The sequence below is a fragment of the Syngnathus typhle genome, linkage group LG4 (genome assembly GCF_033458585.1).
Source record: "Syngnathus typhle isolate RoL2023-S1 ecotype Sweden linkage group LG4, RoL_Styp_1.0, whole genome shotgun sequence".
NCBI classification, from domain to species: Eukaryota; Metazoa; Chordata; class Actinopteri; order Syngnathiformes; family Syngnathidae; genus Syngnathus; species Syngnathus typhle.
In genome coordinates this window covers 11,927,418-11,947,248 of record NC_083741.1, presented here as the reverse complement: position 1 = coordinate 11,947,248, position 19,831 = coordinate 11,927,418, and the positions used below count along the sequence as shown (strand labels likewise).

General features: G+C 41.2%; 1 protein-coding gene across 2 annotated transcripts; it reads left to right on the top strand.

Annotated features, from left to right (window-relative positions):
• The first annotated feature begins 2,753 nt into the window (after positions 1 to 2,753).
• Positions 2,754 to 18,215, top strand: LOC133152907 (RNA-binding motif, single-stranded-interacting protein 1-like). Of its 2 annotated transcripts, none has more exons than XM_061276882.1 (14): positions 2,754 to 3,254; positions 6,045 to 6,187; positions 7,249 to 7,307; positions 8,087 to 8,178; positions 9,694 to 9,854; positions 10,777 to 10,856; positions 10,935 to 11,035; positions 11,649 to 11,698; positions 11,781 to 11,871; positions 13,281 to 13,331; positions 14,323 to 14,424; positions 14,569 to 14,637; positions 14,920 to 14,994; positions 16,103 to 18,215. In XM_061276882.1, the coding sequence occupies exons 1-13, from the start codon at positions 3,204 to 3,206 to the stop codon at positions 14,986 to 14,988; spliced, it is 1,119 nt and encodes a 372-aa protein (XP_061132866.1). In that variant the 5' UTR covers positions 2,754 to 3,203; the 3' UTR covers positions 14,989 to 14,994; positions 16,103 to 18,215. The 2 variants fall into 2 exon arrangements, with proteins under 2 accessions (XP_061132866.1, XP_061132867.1); XM_061276883.1 differs by having other exon boundaries at positions 2,766 to 3,254; positions 9,697 to 9,854.
• Positions 18,216 to 19,831: the final 1,616 nt, after the last annotated feature.

Here is a 19,831-nt window from a genome sequence, read left to right as displayed (position 1 = left end):
TTCTTGCCGAAGAGTTACAAGTCCCACAATCCAACCAGCACTGCCACTTCTCTGCTAAAAAGTCCTCCCAGACAGGTCTGCTGGCAAACTGAGCTTTTGACTGGGACCTACATTCCTCCCTTACGCTGCAGATGATGAAAGAGAAGAACTACTCCGCATTCCTCAGTCCCTCCCTCCCTCCCCACACCCACGGGACCTCCTGCTACCTCAATACTCAGCCGACCTGCCGGGATGAGCTTCCCTCACGTACAATTTATCACTTCCAATGGCCATTTGAGCTTCACTATGGGCTAGAAGACTTTAAATCGTTGGATTATTTATGTTGTCTCCAACCCAGTGGTGGATGTGTCCTTACTGCATATAGTGGAAATAAACCCTACTCGGCCCAAATAGTCGGCACCAAAAGTTAACCTGTAGAACTTTCTACCAGAATTACACAGTCATCCTAGTAGTAAGGACATCGACTTTAAAGTGGTTATCAGGGAAATTCAAAAAACAAAATGGTGATTTGAGTAGTTGCTGGATAGCTTTTTAATATTAGTACTAATTATCACTAATAAAACAAAATGGGGCACACTCGTCAAACAATTCTGCCTACTTGGAAATCTGTTTTCCCTCTGCTGGTACCACCATGTATGCATTTTTTGTAATCCATTGTATCCGTAGCAGTCTTTTGTAACACAATATTAGCTTTATTAGCTGATAGGTCTGAAATGCCTACTAATAATTTTGCCTCACCGATAACATGTAGTTAACTGACTACTAGTATGCCACAATTGTCCGACTACTGTTCAGAAATATCTTACAGCACTAGAGGGTCGTTTAGTTTGCCCTTGTCATTCTACAAGGGATCTGATGTTTTTTTGCTTTGTTTTACTTAATCTGGTTTTAATGTTGGCTAATGTTCCCTGAATGTGGGTTGCTTGTTGCTTCTTGAAATCAAATTGATCTCTTTAAAATGTCCTTTCACTCTGAATTGGACAGGTGTGGGCGAATGGCAATACATTGATCAGGGTCAAGACAATGCAGGAAACCAGCAAAGTGTTTGCTGAATCATTATTGCTGACTGGGGTACCTCATTCAATTGGGCTCTGGACACGATTGGTTGACAGTTTGCCATTTATTCAGTTCAAAACCTATTCATGTCATTGCTCAGCAGGGAAGTCATGTCACAAGCTTTTTGTTGAAGATACCAAATTAGGCAGAGCGATTGACCTATTGGACATCGTGCCGAGTGAAGTTGACACAATGGAGAGCGAGGCATGACATTGATGTCTTTTATGTGTAAAAGATGTGTATGGAAACCACATGGGAACCTCTTCGGTCACTAAGTGAACATTTGTAATCCATTACATAAACACGGAATCTTCTAAACAAAGACTGCTGCAGCCGATTATTCGATTTGGAAAGAGTGCCGCTTTCGAGGAACACGAGAGGCTTGTAACATGACACCAGCATGAAGCCGTCATCCCACAAGCCAGGAGGGAGAAGGGCAAGAAATGTGATGCTTTCAAACGCTTCTCTACACGCAGCAGACGATTTGGGTTGACTTTTCAATGTACGCATGTAACAACGCAAAGAAACAATAAAATAATGTTTCACCATCTTAACGGCCCTCTGAGGGAAGCCAATTACAAAGTGACCCGCAACAGAATTGACTGCTAATTACTGATAGATTGAAAATTGTTGTATGGATGATCACATAATTGACCACACCCCTCATATTTTTGTGTATATATTTTTTGTATAAACATAAGTCACCCAACACATTGCACTGAGCGCTTAAGCCAATCTTCAAGCCTATGGGACTCATACCCTTTCATTTGCAATGTGTGACAATTTTGCTAAAATGCAAAGTATGTCATGATGTAAATATGACACAATAACTGAAAAATACAGCCAGTAACGTCAAAATCACTAACAACAAAAGTGAGTACACCTAAGTCAAAGCATAACATGTCAAAATTGGGCCCTAATTAGCAATTTTCCTTCCCTGTCATGTGACTCAAAAGATCAATAGATCGATCGAGAGAGCGAGTGAGCGAGAGGGTGAGTGAGCGAGTGAGCTTTTTTATTTGCATGCGTTGTATAATTTTTATTTGCATGCGTTGTGTGACCTCTAGTCCAGGTGGTCACGTGCATGCTGGAGCTTATCCCAACCATCATTGGGCAGCTGGCGGGGGACACCCTGAACTGGTTGCTAGCCAATTGTAGGGCACACAAAGACAAACAACGAACGGTACATAGACACACACACACACACTTTGGGCAATTTGGAGTGCTCAATCAGCCTACTAAGCATGTTTTTGGGATGTGGGTGGAAACCGTAATTCCCACGCAGGCACAGGGAGAACATGCAAACTCCACACAGGGAGGGCCGGAGGTGGAACCGAACCCACAGTGAGGCGGACGTGATAACCAGTGCAACATCGTGCCGCCAAGTCCAGCCCGGGCAGTCCAGCCCAGGCCAGTGCCCGCCTATATTTCATGACATCCTGATTCTCTGACATGTAGTGTGTGGGATGGGGGGAAGGGTAGGAAGAGGAAGTGTGTGCGGTAGTGTGTGCGGTAAAGCGCGTGTGTGTGTGTGTGTGCGTGTGTGTGTTCGTGGTTGCGTGTGTCTGAGTGTGTGGTTGGGGGAGGTGGGGGTGAAGAATGCTTGGTATGTGCAGACGACACCAACACGAAAGGCGGAGAGTGTTTCGCGCACCGACAAATGACACCCTAAAACACGTTCTCTTCACTTTCTAATTCCTCCAAGACGCTCAGTCGTGAACACGCGACATATCACGCTGTTAAACATCAAATGTCGGTGTTTTACGAGAAGACAAAACAGTTGAGTTAACGCTAAACACCCCCCAGACGCGAATGTTGGTTTAGTCCGTAGTAGGTGGGACTGGCGAGCGGTCTGCACCAGGACGTCGTAGATCAATGAACCGAACCGGAGGCTCGCTCGATACGCTGGCGTACAACAAACTGAGCTAACTGGATAAATGTGTCACTACCAAAGCAAAAGAGAGGGCACACACGCTTTGTTCAACTTAACCAACCCGATCAGTATGCCGATGTTTTAACCAAACGGGTTATTTTCGATACTTACTCATCACCTCCGACCATTGCATTGGTTCTGCGATTTTTTTTAAATTTTGTTTTTGTAAAGAGGGGAGATCTTTACAGAACATCGAATATCTCTAACCTGCAGGATGATTTTTGCTAACACAGGCAACCCACTGAAAGCTGCCACTCGCAAGCAGGTAGGCCATTGTGTTTTGCTTTCTACTTCTGCTGTCACTTTTCAAATAAACCCGAGCCCGAAATGACATTGGGAAGCCCTTCCCCGGTGTGTTTTGCTTTGCAGTAGTCCAACTAAACAACCTTCGACATCAAGTAATTAAACATAATAGAAGCGACTATTCGGGATATGGATGAAACCATCTGCGAGAGGCTTTAATTGTTGTGTCCATATAACCTTGTTTGGCCAGCCAGACTGCTTAACATGCACCATGGTTATTGTAGTCCTCTTTTCCTGTCTCCATGCATTTACCCACTGAATTCGGAGTGTGTGTGTGTGTGTGTGGGGGGGGTCCATGTGCACCCTTCATTTTGACCTCTCAGGTGAACAAAAAGGGGAATCGGAAGGCTTCTTGGCTTCCAGTCATGCCTTCTGATTGAGATGGAAGATTGATGCAGGGTGCAGGAGATTTTATGGCCTCCAGTGGTTGAAATATGAGCACAGCCGAGCCATTGGAGTGAATTATTCCAGCACATTGATATCCACCTTTAAGATTTCATCCATATCACTCCATCAAATGATGGTCATTTGATTCAGTCAAGGTGAGTCAGTGTGGAAGTACCCGGAACCTCACCCCACCCCTCCCTCTTCTGACAGTGTCTCATTGTAGCTCTTTTTGACGCTCCCCAAAAAAATAGTCTAGTAGTACAGTAATTGCATACCAACATAAAAAGGGCCTTTACTTGAAGGATGAACAGATGTTCCTGCCACAGCGCAGCATTCTGTAAAAGTTTGAACATTCATCCATCATTGGGTAAGAAATTCTGTGTTTGGGTTTGGCATGACTGTGGTGGTATCCATAGCCGTAGGTCTTGAAGTGGATTGTCCTTTGGTTGCGGACAGATGGCATGATGGTGCCGTGCTTTTGTGTTTGAACTGTTCTGGGCTGGCTGGGAGCTATTTTAAAGGATGAGTAAGGGGAAGGAAATGCTTTACAGAGCAGTTATGTGATGATTTGGATCACAAGAATGAAAAAAGGGCAAAATACATTAAATCTACTGCAGGGGTGCGATGGTTTCAAAAAATGTTTTGTAGCAGGCCACAACATAGTTTAAGTTTTCAGAAGGATATGATGCATTTTACTAATGCACAACAAAAAGGCTGTAACTAACGATTATTTTAATAATCGATTTGCCTGTCGGACAGAAAAACACGTTCTAATTTCCACCTCTTTATTCGAAAATAGAACATTGTTTCAAATTGATTAGTAGAATATGTAAATGAATATTTTGGGAAAATAGGCAAAAAAATCACTACTTTCTAAAGTAAAAGCAACTATTTATTAATATAAAGATAAGCAGTCTGCTTTCATGCAGGATGACAGATCAGAGAGTATTTACTGTCGACAATTTTAAATGAAAAAGTAAAATTTAAAAATCTAAACAATTAATGAAGTATAAAAAATCATATACAATTTAATAATCAATCAGTTGTCGATTAATCGATTAATTGTTGCAGCGATGCAACAAATGGAAGACAACTAGTTTTGAAATCAGACGTCATTGGAAACATAGGCTAAGGCAATTGAGAACAGGTTCTCATTTGCAATGCCGGTAGAGTTCAATAAAGACGTTTGCCGTACACTATTTGCAAAATATCATACTTGGGTATTTTTGGAGTAGAATGTCTGCCATCTTTGTGCTAACGACTATGTTGATCTGAGGGGAAAAGCTTCATTTTGCTAGCCCATAGCCTTGCTGATTTACAAAAGGTTCTTCGCCGCCATCTTGTGGCATTTGGTATGTGTAGGTGTCAATTAATAGCAGATTTTTGCCATTTGTTGCAGGTTGCATAGCATGGCTTCATATGATCATATTGCCTTATCACATTGCATTCACACAGAAACGTGATTTGATCATTCCAAAACAAATGTTTAACTGCTGTAATTTTTTGGCTAACAAACAATGCTTGCGATAGCATCTCGGTCAGTGAAATGCACAAGTGGTGCTGTCCTTGGCAACAGCCGCTCAAATATCGCCATGTTCGTGGCGATCCACAAGGGATCAATAGATAATTCACCTGAGGCTTTAAGGGAGTGGCGGGAGTATGACACTTCTGGTGTCAAAGGGATAATAATGATCAAGGGGTTTGAGGCAGGGGTGACTAAAGTCGGTCCTCATGGGCCACTCTCCTGCCTGTTTCCATGTCATACCTGACTCAAAAGATGGACATGCTTGCTTTAAGGCTCTCTGCTATGTGAAGAGTTCCCTTTTGAGAGCTATGACTTGCCTTTGTCCCCTAATGTGCCATGGCACAATGGTTGCTCCTGTATCCTGGGTTGTATTTTAGTTTTTAGTCATAATTATATTGCTGACCTTTTTATAATGCATAATAGAGGAAACAACGTACGTATGTAGATGATAACGTACGCTCATGGCACATTCAAACAGTACTCCATACGAGTGGATACCAGAATAGGGAGTGATTTTGAACACAGCCCATGTTTTTATAGCGACTTACTGTAAATGTCGAACTTCATCGGTATTTAAAACCGCAATGTTTTCTTCAGCTCGTACAAAAATGCCAAAACGTTCTAGAGACTATGAAACCATGTTAAGATTGATGAAAAACATGCGGCATTAATGTGGAATGTGTGCACAATCTGATCCTTCTTTTTCTTTTTTTTTCAGTGTTTTTTTTTTTTGACCCCTTACAGAATTGAGCTCCTTGTGATAACAGTTGACCAGAGTTGAAATTTGATTATGTGGCTCCCGTAACATTTTGACGATAACAGTGACCCTCCTGTGTGCAGTCGTACCCCATGACTCCGTCCAGTCCCAGCAGCAGCAGCAACAGCAGCAGCACGGGCCTGGAGCAGCTCAGTAAGACCAATCTGTACATCCGAGGCCTCCCTCCTGCCACCACTGACCTGGATCTGGTCAAACTTTGTCACCAGTGAGTGCATGAATGTCTTATACTGTCACACACATGCGTGTTCACATTGGCTGATATTTAGTGTGCCGTGGACATTTGGCTATTTTTTTCCCGTATTCGAGTGTTAGGTTTTCTCACGGTCGGTTTACCACAGATGCCAGGATGTTCCCTCTCAGCCTGTCACATTCTGATGGAGTCCCCCTCCCCCCCATGTTTCTCACATTCTGTCAAGGCTTGAAATGTGGAAACGGGTCAGCTCTGAAGCACGTTTGTGACCCCATCCTACTCTTGTCAATCTCTCCTGCCTGGTGCGGCTGCACAGTTGGCGTCAGCTTGGGAGCTACTACCGCTCAACAAATTTTGTTTAATATTAATTTTCTTGCAGCAAATTATGCAAAAGAAGAGGCCATTTCTTTACATAGTGCACAGTGCTCATGCTTACTTCAGGGCTGTGACTGCCTTAGCAAGTTTTTCGCCAGGTTATAAATTTGATAATCACAGCCTGCCAATTAGTCCATTGTCTCGAAATAAGCAAAGTATTGTTATCGAAAGTGTCACAGGATACTAGATCCACTGGGCCACCATCCATGTGGCTATTTAACGGTGTCGACGCCATAATTAGCTGAGTTTTGTCTCCTCTCGTTCCCCGCAAGCATATGGAGTGAGGCATTCATCCATGTCACCAGCAGCAGCTGTTTGTGTCCTTTTGGCTTGTTTTGTTCACGCTCCCAATGTTGTTTGCCAGCACAAAGCAGAAATGAAAGCGCTTTTTCGTAGCAACAAGGTCTGAATGGTGATGTCAGCTCGCCATTCAGACTGTTTGCGCGCTTGTGTCAAAAAGCAGCATGCAATTTGTTTCACGTGTCAGGTTAAGGTTTGTGATCGAGGAAGCGAAGACCAAATGAAGTACGAGCGTTACATCCACTTTATTTCTCGCTAATTAGTGTTCAATTGTCTACTCTGTTGGAAACAAAAGGTCTGGTCTTTGGAAATTTCTCCTGCCGAGAATTACAAAAGCTTTTAATCTGACACTAATTTTATACAAGGCGAAACTAGGAGACGATAATTGCTGTTTATTGCAGGTATGGCAAGATTCAGTCGGCAAAGGCAATCCTGGACAAGACAACCAATAAATGCAAAGGTCAGTAAAAGACTGCAGTTGACCTCTTCAACATCTGCCTTGTAATTTTGTAGTGACACTGTGACACTTGTAGTAATTTTTTTTTTTACATTTCATTGTAACATATGTAGCAATGGGACAACGACAAAGACAGTGAAAATTGAAATTAACATATAGTAGCAGAACAGTAAGTCAGTCAAAAGGCAAATAATAAAAATGGACAGTGAGGAGGCTTGCCTAACATCAAGGAGAAACAGAAAAGACTTGATCCCTTCTGAGACCCAGCTTAGTCCTCAATACTTCCAGTAGTGTCTGGTCTGTGGACCTGAGGCACCAGGCAGGTGCGTAGGGGTGGAGGAGCTCAGAGTGATAATCTGAAGGCGAGGCCATTTAAGAATTTGAAAACAAATAGAAGTCTCTAAAATGTATCGGGAGCCAGAATTGGGGTTATGTGCTCCCTTTTATGAGCTCCAGTTAAGAAGCAAGCAGCAGCATTTTGGGCTTAGTGGAGATGCCGAGGATCTATGATAAAGAGCTTTTTGTGGTGCTTTTCCACATCTTGTGGCATCTATGGACTACAAACATAAAGTCGATGCACACAATTTGGTTTTGCCACGTAAAACAATGGTCCGTAAGTTTGACATCTATGATTTAGTGATTTAAACACCACACTGAAATTCATCTTCGTTTATTATGAATGTCTGTAATATGCAACCCCCCTGGTGGCCAAAGATTCTTATGACTCTGCTTTTCATTTATTGACTGTTCACGTAAACTTAGTACTGCTCTGCCAACTACAGGTTATGGCTTTGTGGACTTTGACAGCCCAGCGGCTGCTTTGAAAGCCGTGCACGCTCTGAAAACCAGCGGCATTCAAGCCCAGATGGCCAAGGTGAGAAGTTGTGTGTGTGTGATTGTGTACGTGTGTGATTGTGCGTGCGTGCGCGCGCGCGCACACACACATCCACATGTTGCATTGCGTTTCCACAAGGTTGTCAGTTCTTCCTCTCTGAAAAATGTGTGCTGTGCACTACTGAATGACATGAGACTGGTCACGTGACCTCAGCTGACAAGCTGTTCTTCCCGTGACCTCATTTACTTTCACTGTATAACCAGATGTCATGTCTCCCTCTGCCAAGTAACCTGTCAGTTAAGTCGCATACCAGACCACCAGCTTGCACATGGACACACACCACGCTGGCGGTACAACTTCATGTTATACCAACTCGCAAATGAGCATAAGTGGAATATTCCGTTTACATCTATTCATTCTCCCTAAGTCTGTTTACTTTCTCTCTTATTCCGTTATTTATTCCAACCTCGTCAGTATCATTTATTCACAAGTAGCTAAACTCCTGTTTGTGAAATGACAAGAAAGGCGTAATTAACTGTACTGGCATTATTATTGTGAGAGATTCACAGTCTCATGCATAGTTGTCACATCTGCATGGTAGCAGGAAAACGGCATAATTAACTGTGAGTCATCCTCGGTTCTCGTTCTGTCTTTTCTCACCATTTCTTTCTGCCACTTCTGCAGCCCAGACCGGTGCTTGAATCCGCAGATAAGAGTTAATTAGTGAGGAGTCGCTCTCTAAAGACTTGAACATAGCAGAGCTGATGGGAACAAACAGTGCAGTTTGCGCGTCGCTGTGGCTTGGATACGCAGCTCTCCTGATGTTTCTCGGGGAAGCCGACGAGGCACTGAGCTGCTGCAGTGCAGATGGATGTGTCTTTGAGTGAATGGTCATGTGAGGTGCTTGTTAGTGTTTCACCAGATGTCTCGTGCTTAAGCATACTGTCAAAAGATGAATGAGCGTGAATAGCACAGGATACACTGCGGACCCATGTGTGATAGGTAAGAATCAGGCAGCACAGAAAAGGAATTTTTTCAACTAGTTGTACCCCTCTCACGTGCATTGAATCAAGTCCGTCGACTGAACATTTACTAGCGGCTAGCCTAAGGCTTACATACAATAGGAAACACCTGAGATGGGCTAATACAAATTAGCATTGATGTTATTGTAATTGTGAGCCTACGAACAACTGTTACTTTACACACAGAACAGCAACACACACAAATACAACAAAAAGAAAAATAACTATTGTGTATTCAAACAATATTCATATTTTTCTCCTACTCTGTGCTAATAAGAGCTATTACTGTGCTATTACTTTTTGCTGTTAATTACTCTGCATGTCTTCATGCAGCGAGCAATACTAAATTCAGATTTGGATATATTCTGTAAAAAAAAAAAAAAAAAAAGGAGAAGCAAAAATACAGTACATATATAGTTAGATGTAGTGAGTTTACTGCACAACAGTGTTATTGTATTATTTTGGCTGTATTTTTTGTCTCCGTACTTAAATATTGACTACGCTTCCTCTTCTTTCCCTTCTTGTCTGCAAGCAGCAACAGGAGCAAGATCCCACAAATCTATATATTTCCAACCTGCCTCTGTCTGTGGATGAGAAAGAGCTGGAGAACATACTGCAGCCTTTCGGCCAAGTCGTTTCCACACGTATCCTCCGTGACTACGGTGGCAACAGCCGGGGCGTGGGCTTTGCCAGGTCAGTCATAGAAGAGCCAATAGAATAGTACAGTTGAAAAACCGCCTTTTATCTGGTTATTGTTTTGTTTTGATAAAGGAGTGACTAGTGCTGCACAGGTCTGGGAATTTTCAAAGTTGGGAATTTTCCATGGGAATCAGCAAATACTACTTATAGGCATTCATAGGAATAATTTACAATATTTCAGGTTAGCTCTTTATATTGTTTGAAAAAAATAATCTAGCATATACCTACCTGACTAAAATATTCATGCAAATATTCCTGTATTTATATGTGCACTTTAACTTTATTTTTTTACCTCAATTTAAGAGATTTTCAAGTCACCTGCTGTTGCTTGGTTAATTTTGATGCGAACTTTGGATATGCCATTGCTCCAGGGGATGGCCAGGGGTGACCATAGCCACCCTGGAAAATGTACTGACCATTCTATTGGCCACCGTATAATTTCAAACCAAGTGTTTTGTTTACAGTAAATATACCCTTACACTTTGACTTATTTGTTACACACAAAAAAGATAATTAGTTGTGGAACTCAAAATATCAACTGTACTGTTAGTCTATGCACATGAGATCATCAATAAAATAAATATGATGGATATTGATGGATACATATTTTATTCTGAACTCAGCCAGATAATGTATGCAGCACAGTTGTGTGCTCTTGTATTGCATTTTTGTTTAACATTGACGGATTCTGTAATTGCAACGTAATAGTGGCGGTGTTAGAGGTGGATTAAGTCGGGTAAGTCCCTGGCACTAAATTCTTCGCCCACCGTTATGGGGGAAAAAAAAAACTAATTTAATGTGAATTTGACAATCATCATAATGTTGTCATGTAATTGAACATTTTGTTCCGCCACCGTGTGCTAGTGCTAGTATCTGTTTTTTTTTATTGTTGTTGCGCCCTCTCCTCTCCCACCAGGATGGACACCACGGAGCAGTGCAACGCTGTGATCTCACACTTCAACGGGAAATTTATCAAGATCGCCTCCGGAGCGCTGGGTATGAAAGCCAGTCCCCTTTGTGGAGGCGGTGATGAAAATGGCTCTTCTTAACCATATTCCCCTCTTTTTCCCTCAGCTCCCTCTCAGCCCTTGTTGTGTAAGTTTGCAGATAGTCAAAGGAAGAAACACGCTCACGGTGGATTTGTTCCCAATGGACAGACAGGCGATCTCAGACTAGTATGTATCAGCTTTTATGTTTTCTGAACATAAAATAAAAAGTAGATCTGAGCAGGTAGACAGTTTTTGGCTACATACTATTTGGGTCATGTTTGACCTGTTTAGACACAACAATAAGAATACTTAGTGTCGCTGCCTAACTTTGATTGAAATTTGATGGATTTTAATAGTGACGCAAATGCACCAAATGTTTTAATGCGAAGTTATTGGACAAAAAATACAAAATCTGTGTTCACTGAGGCTGTCCTACGAGATCAAACTTGACCTTTTAGTCTTACCATTGTGTGTACATGCCATGCGTCTTTTTTATAGGACAATCGTAGTAGTGTTCAAAAGGGAGCTTGAAACAGTCCCAAAGACGGTCTGTGTTAGGGTTTACAGAATATCTGCTTCTCGATACGTTTGCTTAGGTTACCGCAGAAACAGGCACCTGTTGGTCATCAAAAGGTCTCAGAGAAATTTTTAAAAAGTCCAAACCAAGTAGTATACAGTTTGTGTAGTTTTATGGGACAGTTAAATCTTGCAAATTGTCTTTGTTTCTGCCACATTTGCATAAGACGAAATACTTAGATCCAGAAGCTGATATTCCGTAATGTGCAATTCCTCTTTGTAGGGCGCTATGACTCTTACCTATGATCCCTCCTCAGCAGCGATGCAGAATGGGTAAGTCACATCATATGGAATGTTGTATGTGAGGGTTTTTTCCATCCAAGCGCTTTATTTTGAGACGTTCTCTGTTCCCCAGGTACTATCCATCTCCATATCCAGTGACCAACAGGATAATGACCGTGCAGCCAGCAATGTCCCCCTACATGTCTCCCGTCTCTGCTTACCAGGTATTACCAACTGTAAACTAGCTCATTATTGAATATAGTTCATCCATCCTCACTCTTCTTCTATACAGTAATTTGGAATTTTAGATGAGGGCGGTTCTTTTTTGTCCAAGAAGTCTTTCATTGGTTGAACATTATCCTTATTTCACTTAAGATTAAAGATTAAAGTCCCAATGATCGTCACACACACACCTGGGTGTGGTGAAATTTGTCCTCTGCATTTAACCCATCCCCATGTGATTTTAATCCATCCCCTGGGGGAGAGGGGAGCAGTGAGCAGCAGCGGTGCCGCGCTCGGGAATCAGTTGGTGATCTAACCCCCCAATTCCAACCCTTAATGCTGAGTGCCAAGCAGGGAGGCAATGGGTCCCATTTTTACAGTCTTTGGTATGACCCGGCCGGGGTTTGAACCCACAACCTTCCAGTCTCAGGGCGGACACTCTTCCACTAGGCCACTGAGCTGGTCACTTAATTTTATATTTTGCTCCTCCTCCCAGGCACGCCTCATAAAAGCTCTTAAATCATGTAGTCAGAAGGACCATTTTCTCCAAGGACACATTATCTTTAATTATATACAAGTTCAAGTCTTTACCACAATTCTCAGTCAACGCTGAGAGTGGTTTGAGTCCAAAGAAAATGTTGGCTATGTCTTATGGTGCTGTCTTCCTTTGCTCTTTGAGCGTTATATTGAGCATTTGCTAAATTTAGCTCTAAAATTGAAATGAAAAATTGCAATTTGTAGTGGGTAAAGATAGTAGATTTACAATATCCTCTTTGGAACATTAGAGAATTGTGAACCCTTATTTACCACGGGCTCGTTCCAGCCCCTTCCACGACAGTTGAAAATTAACTGTTAAAACACACTTGAATGTAAGCACAAGTTTTGAAGTATTCTGCAGTGCCTCTTCTTACTCTCAAAAAATGTCAGCCTATCCTCAAACTTCAATTTGAGAGAATGAAAAGGCTGTTTTTTGTCCCCCTCCCAGTTGAAGTTTGCTATAAAAGTGAGACATAAACAAAAGAGAATTAAACATTGCATATTCAAACATTTTAATTTTCAACTGGATTCTTTCATTTGATCTAACAAAATTGCTAACAATTGAGCTAAAGAAGATTGTCTTCATTTTATTTTAAATAAAAGTAGACATTCTTAAATGCCAGTTAAAAATCTGCTCCCAACAAAGTGTCTGAATCATGCCTTTTTTATTTTAATGGATGTCCATATCTGAATGTAAGTATTAAAATAACATGTAATCCAACTTACTTTTAAAATCAAGTCATAAATAATGTAATAATAAAGGAACTTTTATAAGGTAACCACGGCAATATTGTTCAAATAGACAGTAGTATTGATGTTCACATGGATTTGTCTCCTTTCTGTGTCTGACTGTGCCTGTCCTGTCTTTCCAAAGGTCCAAAGTCACTCCTGGGTGGCACATCAGCCGTACATCATGCAGCACCCGGTAAGACAACATGCATTTATGTGCGTGTGTGTGTGCATGCAGGAAGTGGGTGTGTACCTCGGCTTCAGCTAGAAGACACTCACTCACTACGTAAATTCAGCCTGTTCTGCTGACACGGTTAAAACAGCAACTTCCCTTAAACACAGAAGAACTTACATGGAAGCATTTTTTACTTCTTATGTTTTTTCCCACTGCTGTATATTTCAGCACACTAGGGAGCTAAAATGTCATTTAGTAGTGAAAACAATATGAGTAAAAACTACTAATACTACTAATACTAATACTGCTAATACTACATGCAACTTAGCTGTTCCACAAGTGCCTGTAATTGTCTTGCTACCACAGTCAAGGCAAGAAGTGTACCAGTCGATGGATCTGGATAAATGCTCAAAAGCCTTTCTACTGGCTTACATTGACCAGAAAAAGTACAACGCATCTGTTTACACGTTACAAGTGTGCGTGCGTATGTGAGAGAATGAGAGAGAAATGGAACAAGTAGGAAGACTGCGAAGGCCTCCAGCAGCCTTCCCTCTCTCTGGATCCAGCAGGAAATGCCTGAAGCAGCAACCGTCTTGTGACTCTTTGACTCGTCCAACAGATGGTTTCCAATGGAACGAGTGTCTCTGCAGATCTGCCCCTCCCACGACTCTTTACTGGGAAATGCTCAATTCCCTAAAGGCGGTGTAATGGAAAGCTGTTTGAGGATTTATTTCATATCTTTAATCTCTCTCTTATTATGCCCCCCCCCCCCACTGCACGACTGGTGTCAGTTTTAGCCTACTAGTAACATGTTTCATATGATCAGGAGTTGCATTAACATCTCCTGGCTTCACCTGTTTGCACCGATTGTACTGGATACTGTCCATGTTCCGAAAAACACCTGCAGCCTTTGTTTCATGCTCTATTCACGTTTTATACGTGAGTCGATTTCATTGGAGGAACTCTGTCATGTGATATGCTGTGAAAGCCAGCTGCTTTCTGTCTCTTGCAGGCCCCGGTGATGTCTCCCTCTGTGGATCCATCCATGTCACTGCACCCCTCTACTATGATTACTCAGCAAATGGGTCAGCTGTCTCTAGGAAACACTGGAGCAGTGAGTACAATTCTGGACTGATGTGGCAGATATGTGGTAATAGAAGTACAGATAATGATACTCAAGTACAGTATGGATGCTTGGAATTTTGTACAGTAAATAGTACTTCATGGCACTAATTCTGTATGTAACATTGTTTCACAGTATATCGCAGCCAACCCGGGGGTGCAAGGTGCTTACATGCCGCAGTATCCTCCTCTGCCAGCAGCAGCGGTAGGTTGACTCCACATTCTGTCCATCATCCTAAATCATCAGAGCACGTTTATTTTTTCTCACTCACCAAGCACAATTTTAAAACAATCACATTTGTAGTTTACTGTAAAGTAGAACTGCACTGCAATTATTGATCGTGACTATTACTGGAGCTTAGTTGAGCACCTTTTCGTGCTCGTCTTACTGTAAACCATGCATCCAGGTGTACTTAGTGCTGCCGGGCACAATGTTGTACTACACTGAAATTGCGTCACTCTCTTACCTGCTCAAATTACTTTGCAGGAAAGCGGCACGCCACAACAAGTGGATTCGTCCAACAACTCGTCTCCTTACAGTCAACTCAGCAAGTAACCACAGGTACTGAGTCATGTTTTTTGGTATTTCATAGTTTGTTTTTGGTTTTCACCTGGAACTGATTTTTACCAAAACAAAAGCTATATTAAAACGTGCTACTTTTATTATCAGTGTAAATGTAAATGAGTGATTGCCTATAGATACAACAAGATGGCGGCAAACAGATTTCGTTTTTTAATTGTGGTACAATAGGTTCCAGTGAGGCTGACAAATAAACAAGCGAACATTTTTGAATGTGCATGTCAGTGTGCACATCATGGAGAGAAGGTGGAAGAGTCAAATGAAGAAAGGTCTGATGTGACAGCCAGCATTGTGGACAACATGGGCTTTGTACTGGAATAGCTGCTTCAGAGCGCCTCGTTGTCATGGCTTGGAAAGTCCCGCAATGACCTAGTGGGATATATTCCAGCCACTGAAGGCTTTCAGATAATAATAGATCTGCTTCAAACTCTGTACAGTAGTCAGGAGCTAGATGAAATATTAAAAAAAAAAAAAAAAAAACACAGTCATTACAACCTAAGACAAATGACATTCAAACGCCCCCCCCCAAAAAACCTAACAATTTTTGCAGATTTTTCTCGTATTGTAAAACAGTTGAATGCTTTATTGTTGTGAGTGTTTGAGACCAAAAAGGGTCATTTCATTTGTTAACTATTTTTATTGATTAATCTGTTGACGATCCGAATTTAATCCTGCAAAATAGCATCAGCCTATACAAAAAAATAAATCATTATTGGTCAGGTCCTAATGAGTAGGCATAAAGTGCCTAATGAAGTAGCTTCCATTTGTAAAAAGCATTTGGCTGACGTTTTTTTAGTCATTCAAATTTGGCACGGTTATTAACGTGTCAAATTGAACAGCCCTTTATTTTTATTATCAAAGGAATGCACTCGCGCTTATTTGTTATTTTGTTGTCTGTCGGGTTATGACTAAACAAGATGTTTTTCATTATTCATGCTAGAATACAGTACCCTTACATTGAAGTTGCATTTCTTTTCCATCATTTCCACAAATTGTAAGGGAACATTAATGCCACTTTTCCAGCTCTTTACAACCCTACTCCAGAGGGGTCATTTTCAAACATGCTTCTTTATTTTGTTTGCATTTTTAGGCTCAGCAATCACTCAGCGAGCAAGAGGGTTGGTGGGAGTTATAACAGCCAGCCCTCTCTGATTGGACCAGACACAGGACCTTTTTTGCACAGCCCTTATGCTTGTGTTGGAAAACGAGGACAGTGAAAATGCACTCAAGCAGTTGGCTAATCACGAAAAAAAAAAAGATTTATTTTGATAAGAAACAACATGCTCTTCAAGATTTTCTCTTTTTTCAAGAAGGATTCTCAAATTCCAGAGGACACCTCCCCACCCCTGCCCTGCCCTGCCCTGCCCCCTGCTCCATTATCCACAGTATGATGTGATTTTACATGCATGAGATTGCAATGTTGCCCTCCCCTTCTAGGTTTTTATGATGTTATAGTTACTTCCCCCCCCTGCAAAACCTTGTTTGCACTGACTTTTAAAGTAAAAAAAACAAAACAAATAACCACAATGATGGGTTTCACAATTGTCATAGAATCACATGCTTCAAAGAGGTGACCATGTCATAAATTTATTCTCGGAAAAGGTGCCTTCCTTACCACCATCTTCCAACATTACTCATTGAACTTGATCAGGTATCATATTTCCATTTGATTGATCCCACACGGCAAGTTTGTCGCTATCCAGTCTTCTGGTAGCAATAATGAGAGTTCCACTGCAATACTGAGGGGAGGAAAAAAAAAAAGAAAGAATAGTGACTAACTCAAACAGCATAATTCTTATTTTTCTCCTCTTTGCTTTTTTATTAGCTATCGAAATGACATCAAGCAAGAGATGTGTTTTTTTGAAAATGACAGAATTGGCATCTTTTGTGATGTGATTTTTTTTGTTTGTTTATTTTTTTTTGTGTGTGTTTAATTTCCTCTCATGGTCAGTTTGACCGGTGATATCTACCTCATGGTTCTGAGTCTGCCGGTGTGGTTGGGTTTGCAGGTAAAGCCCTTTTTTTGCACCAGAGTGGATGAAGCAGAACAAAAGCCACGCTCAGGAGCTGGCCAACTTGGACTTCAAGCGTTACGCCTCCTCCCACTTTCAGCAGTTTCTCTTCCATGCTTTTGAAACTTTTTCACTTTGCCTCATCGTTACGTATTTGTCATTGCGTATTGTCTGCATGTTTTTTTTTTTCTTTCTCAAGAATGTGAGGTTAGTTTAGTGCTCCATTTAGAGTATCGGTGTCAAACTCATCTGGCGGCCACTTGGATTTGACAAATTGTCTTCATGTTTCTTATTGAATAGATTTGTTCCTTTCTTTTTTGTGCGGAAACTCCCTCAAGTGCTTTTTTTTTTTTCCTCCTTCTCTTGTTACTGATATTCCAAGCATTAAAAAAACAAATCCCTTCTTACTACAGGGTTTCTCAAAAATCAATATGCACTGAAAGACATTTAAAAGGTTAGACAAGGTCAAATTAATGTAACCTGTGAAGGTTCTAAACCATTTTAAGTTCATTCGAAAATAATAGCTACTTTATTCTGTACTGTATTTGATTTTCACTACTTTCGTGACTTGATTTTAAATTCATTTAAAATGCAACGCCCCTCAGCCCCTGAAAGTTGGTCTGTTTTTAAAGTCATTATAGGTCAAAGCAGTGCTGTAAGGCTCTCCAAAAGTTTTACAATCTCAGAATTGTTGTTTATGGAAAAGAAAATCAGTGAATGGCACATATGCGCTTGCTTTTTGATGCAGCCTTTGATTCAAAACCGCAATTAGAAGTCACGAGTAGTAATGCTTGATGGTTGGTGCTACATTGGTTGTTTTGTTTTTATATAAATTGGTGGCCAAATGAGAAATTAAGTGTATTGTTTGCTTTGCTTTTCTCCTCAAGTATAAAGATGAACTCTATGATGCTATATGAAAGAAAACGTCATAGCTAAGAAGGTCAGGCAGTACTTCTATGGACACACAATCGGGAAATACTTCCGTAACTAAGCTTTTACTGCAGGTGATTTCACATTGTGAACGTTTATTGCTCTGGGATGGGGTGGGGTGGGGGTTAAAAGGGAGGGGGGAAACAATCTTGTACATTTGATCCTCATTGTTTGCCCTGTCACCCACAAACAATAATCATCTCCTTGCCTTCTCTGAAAACCTTTGAAACCGTGCTAAATAAAAGACTTCTCTTTCTCTGACGAGGTTCAAGTCTGTTTGATGATGATGGATGCCTGTAACCTCATATGTGGACAAGTTGCTGTATTTTCTGACCTTATGCCACACTCAGTTTCAATAACTTTTAAAAATGACGCTTTTTCTTCATTGATTCCATTCTATTGCTGTGTTCTATTTTCGGCTCAGGGTGACCTTAGTGTCATCAGCATTTTAGCAACAGTGCTACACAGAGACTGGAAGAGTCACAGAAAGACAGGAGTGACCTTTATCACTAGCAACCATGATGTGAAACATTTATTTTGAACATAATTAAAACACACATTTGAAACATTTGAGCATCAACTTGAAGCTTTCCATCCTCTGTAATAATTTAATGACACACATTAGTTTCCAGAAGAGGACGCTATTCACTCCCAGAAACTATATAGGAGGCTTTCATACTAGTGACTGTTTGATCTTGAGGGCAATCTAAATTCAGTCGGACAGGTGACAAGTGTCTGCGTGTGCTGCACTATTTGGGGCACGCAGCCTCAGTAGATTTATAACTCTTAGGCCGGATCTTCCGAGTTAAGCTCGGACTTAGGCGCAGCTGATCCCGGAGACATAAAGGCACCAGGATCCATCGCTTACTAGTCAAAAGGGATCAGAAGCACCTGGGTGTGAGATTAGTAATCACACCCTTTGCCGGGCCCACAACACACACACACACACACACATCTACCCGAAAACTCACACAACACAAAAATTCGCAAACACAGCAAAAAATAAGTTAACGCTAACAATTGTCTCAGATCTGTTAGATTCACTTAATCTGGCAAATTAAAAAAAAATCAGATTCAGAAAAAACTCTGAGAAACCTTAACACAAAAAAATCTGACATTCACTATACCCTTTCACAGATACACTCCAAATCTTTCTCACACACAGGCACATAAAAGTCATTTTGCCCAAAAACTTTCCCTCCCTAAAAGACGATGCACACTCTGCCAAAACCTCTTCCACACCAAAACAACTCAGTCTCACAGAAGAAACCTCTGACACTCACAAAAATCTCTCACGTTTAAAACACCCTAAATACTTCACACTGAAAAACTCAACATACATAAAACCTCTGTTACTCACACAGCATACCAAAACCTTTCATACGGAACAAATAAATGACGGATGTACTATATCCCGTTCAACTTTCTTATTGAGGCCACTTTTGTCCTGTATGGAGGAACTCAAGACCTGGAGGGCTCTGAATTTCCTGAATTTCAATGAAACTTGAAATGAAAACAGAAGTTATGCTGTATCGTCCCAGTGGCCCTTGTATATCTCATCTTCTTGACTTGGGTTCCCTGCTGACTTATCTAAAGCCAACAGTCTCCAACTTAGATCTTAAACTGTTCAGTGATTTTAAATCAGACCAGCAAATTGGTGCTGTTGTTGAATTGATCTTTTTTCATCTCAACAGCACGCAGAATCAGTAATTAATGTCTTTGTGAGATGTCTACAGGAGGGATCGAGCCATTCTTGTTGCCCGTCCTACTCTTTGAAATGATCTCCCACCGAATGTTAGGCTCACCAGCCATCTTTAGTGTTGGTTGTTTTTAAAGTGCTCTTTAAATACAGTTGAGTAGACTTGAGGAACCTTTCT

Bases quoted from the DNA above. Each gene is read 5' to 3' on its own strand.
- LOC133152907 (XM_061276882.1), top strand. From the start codon at position 3,204: ATGATTTTTGCTAACACAGGCAACCCACTGAAAGCTGCCACTCGCAAG. The intron at 8,179-9,693 runs GTGAGAAGTTGT...CTTGTCTGCAAG, and splicing joins TTCAAGCCCAGATGGCCAAG to CAGCAACAGGAGCAAGATCC. The intron at 14,425-14,568 runs GTGAGTACAATT...ATTGTTTCACAG, and splicing joins CTCTAGGAAACACTGGAGCA to TATATCGCAGCCAACCCGGG.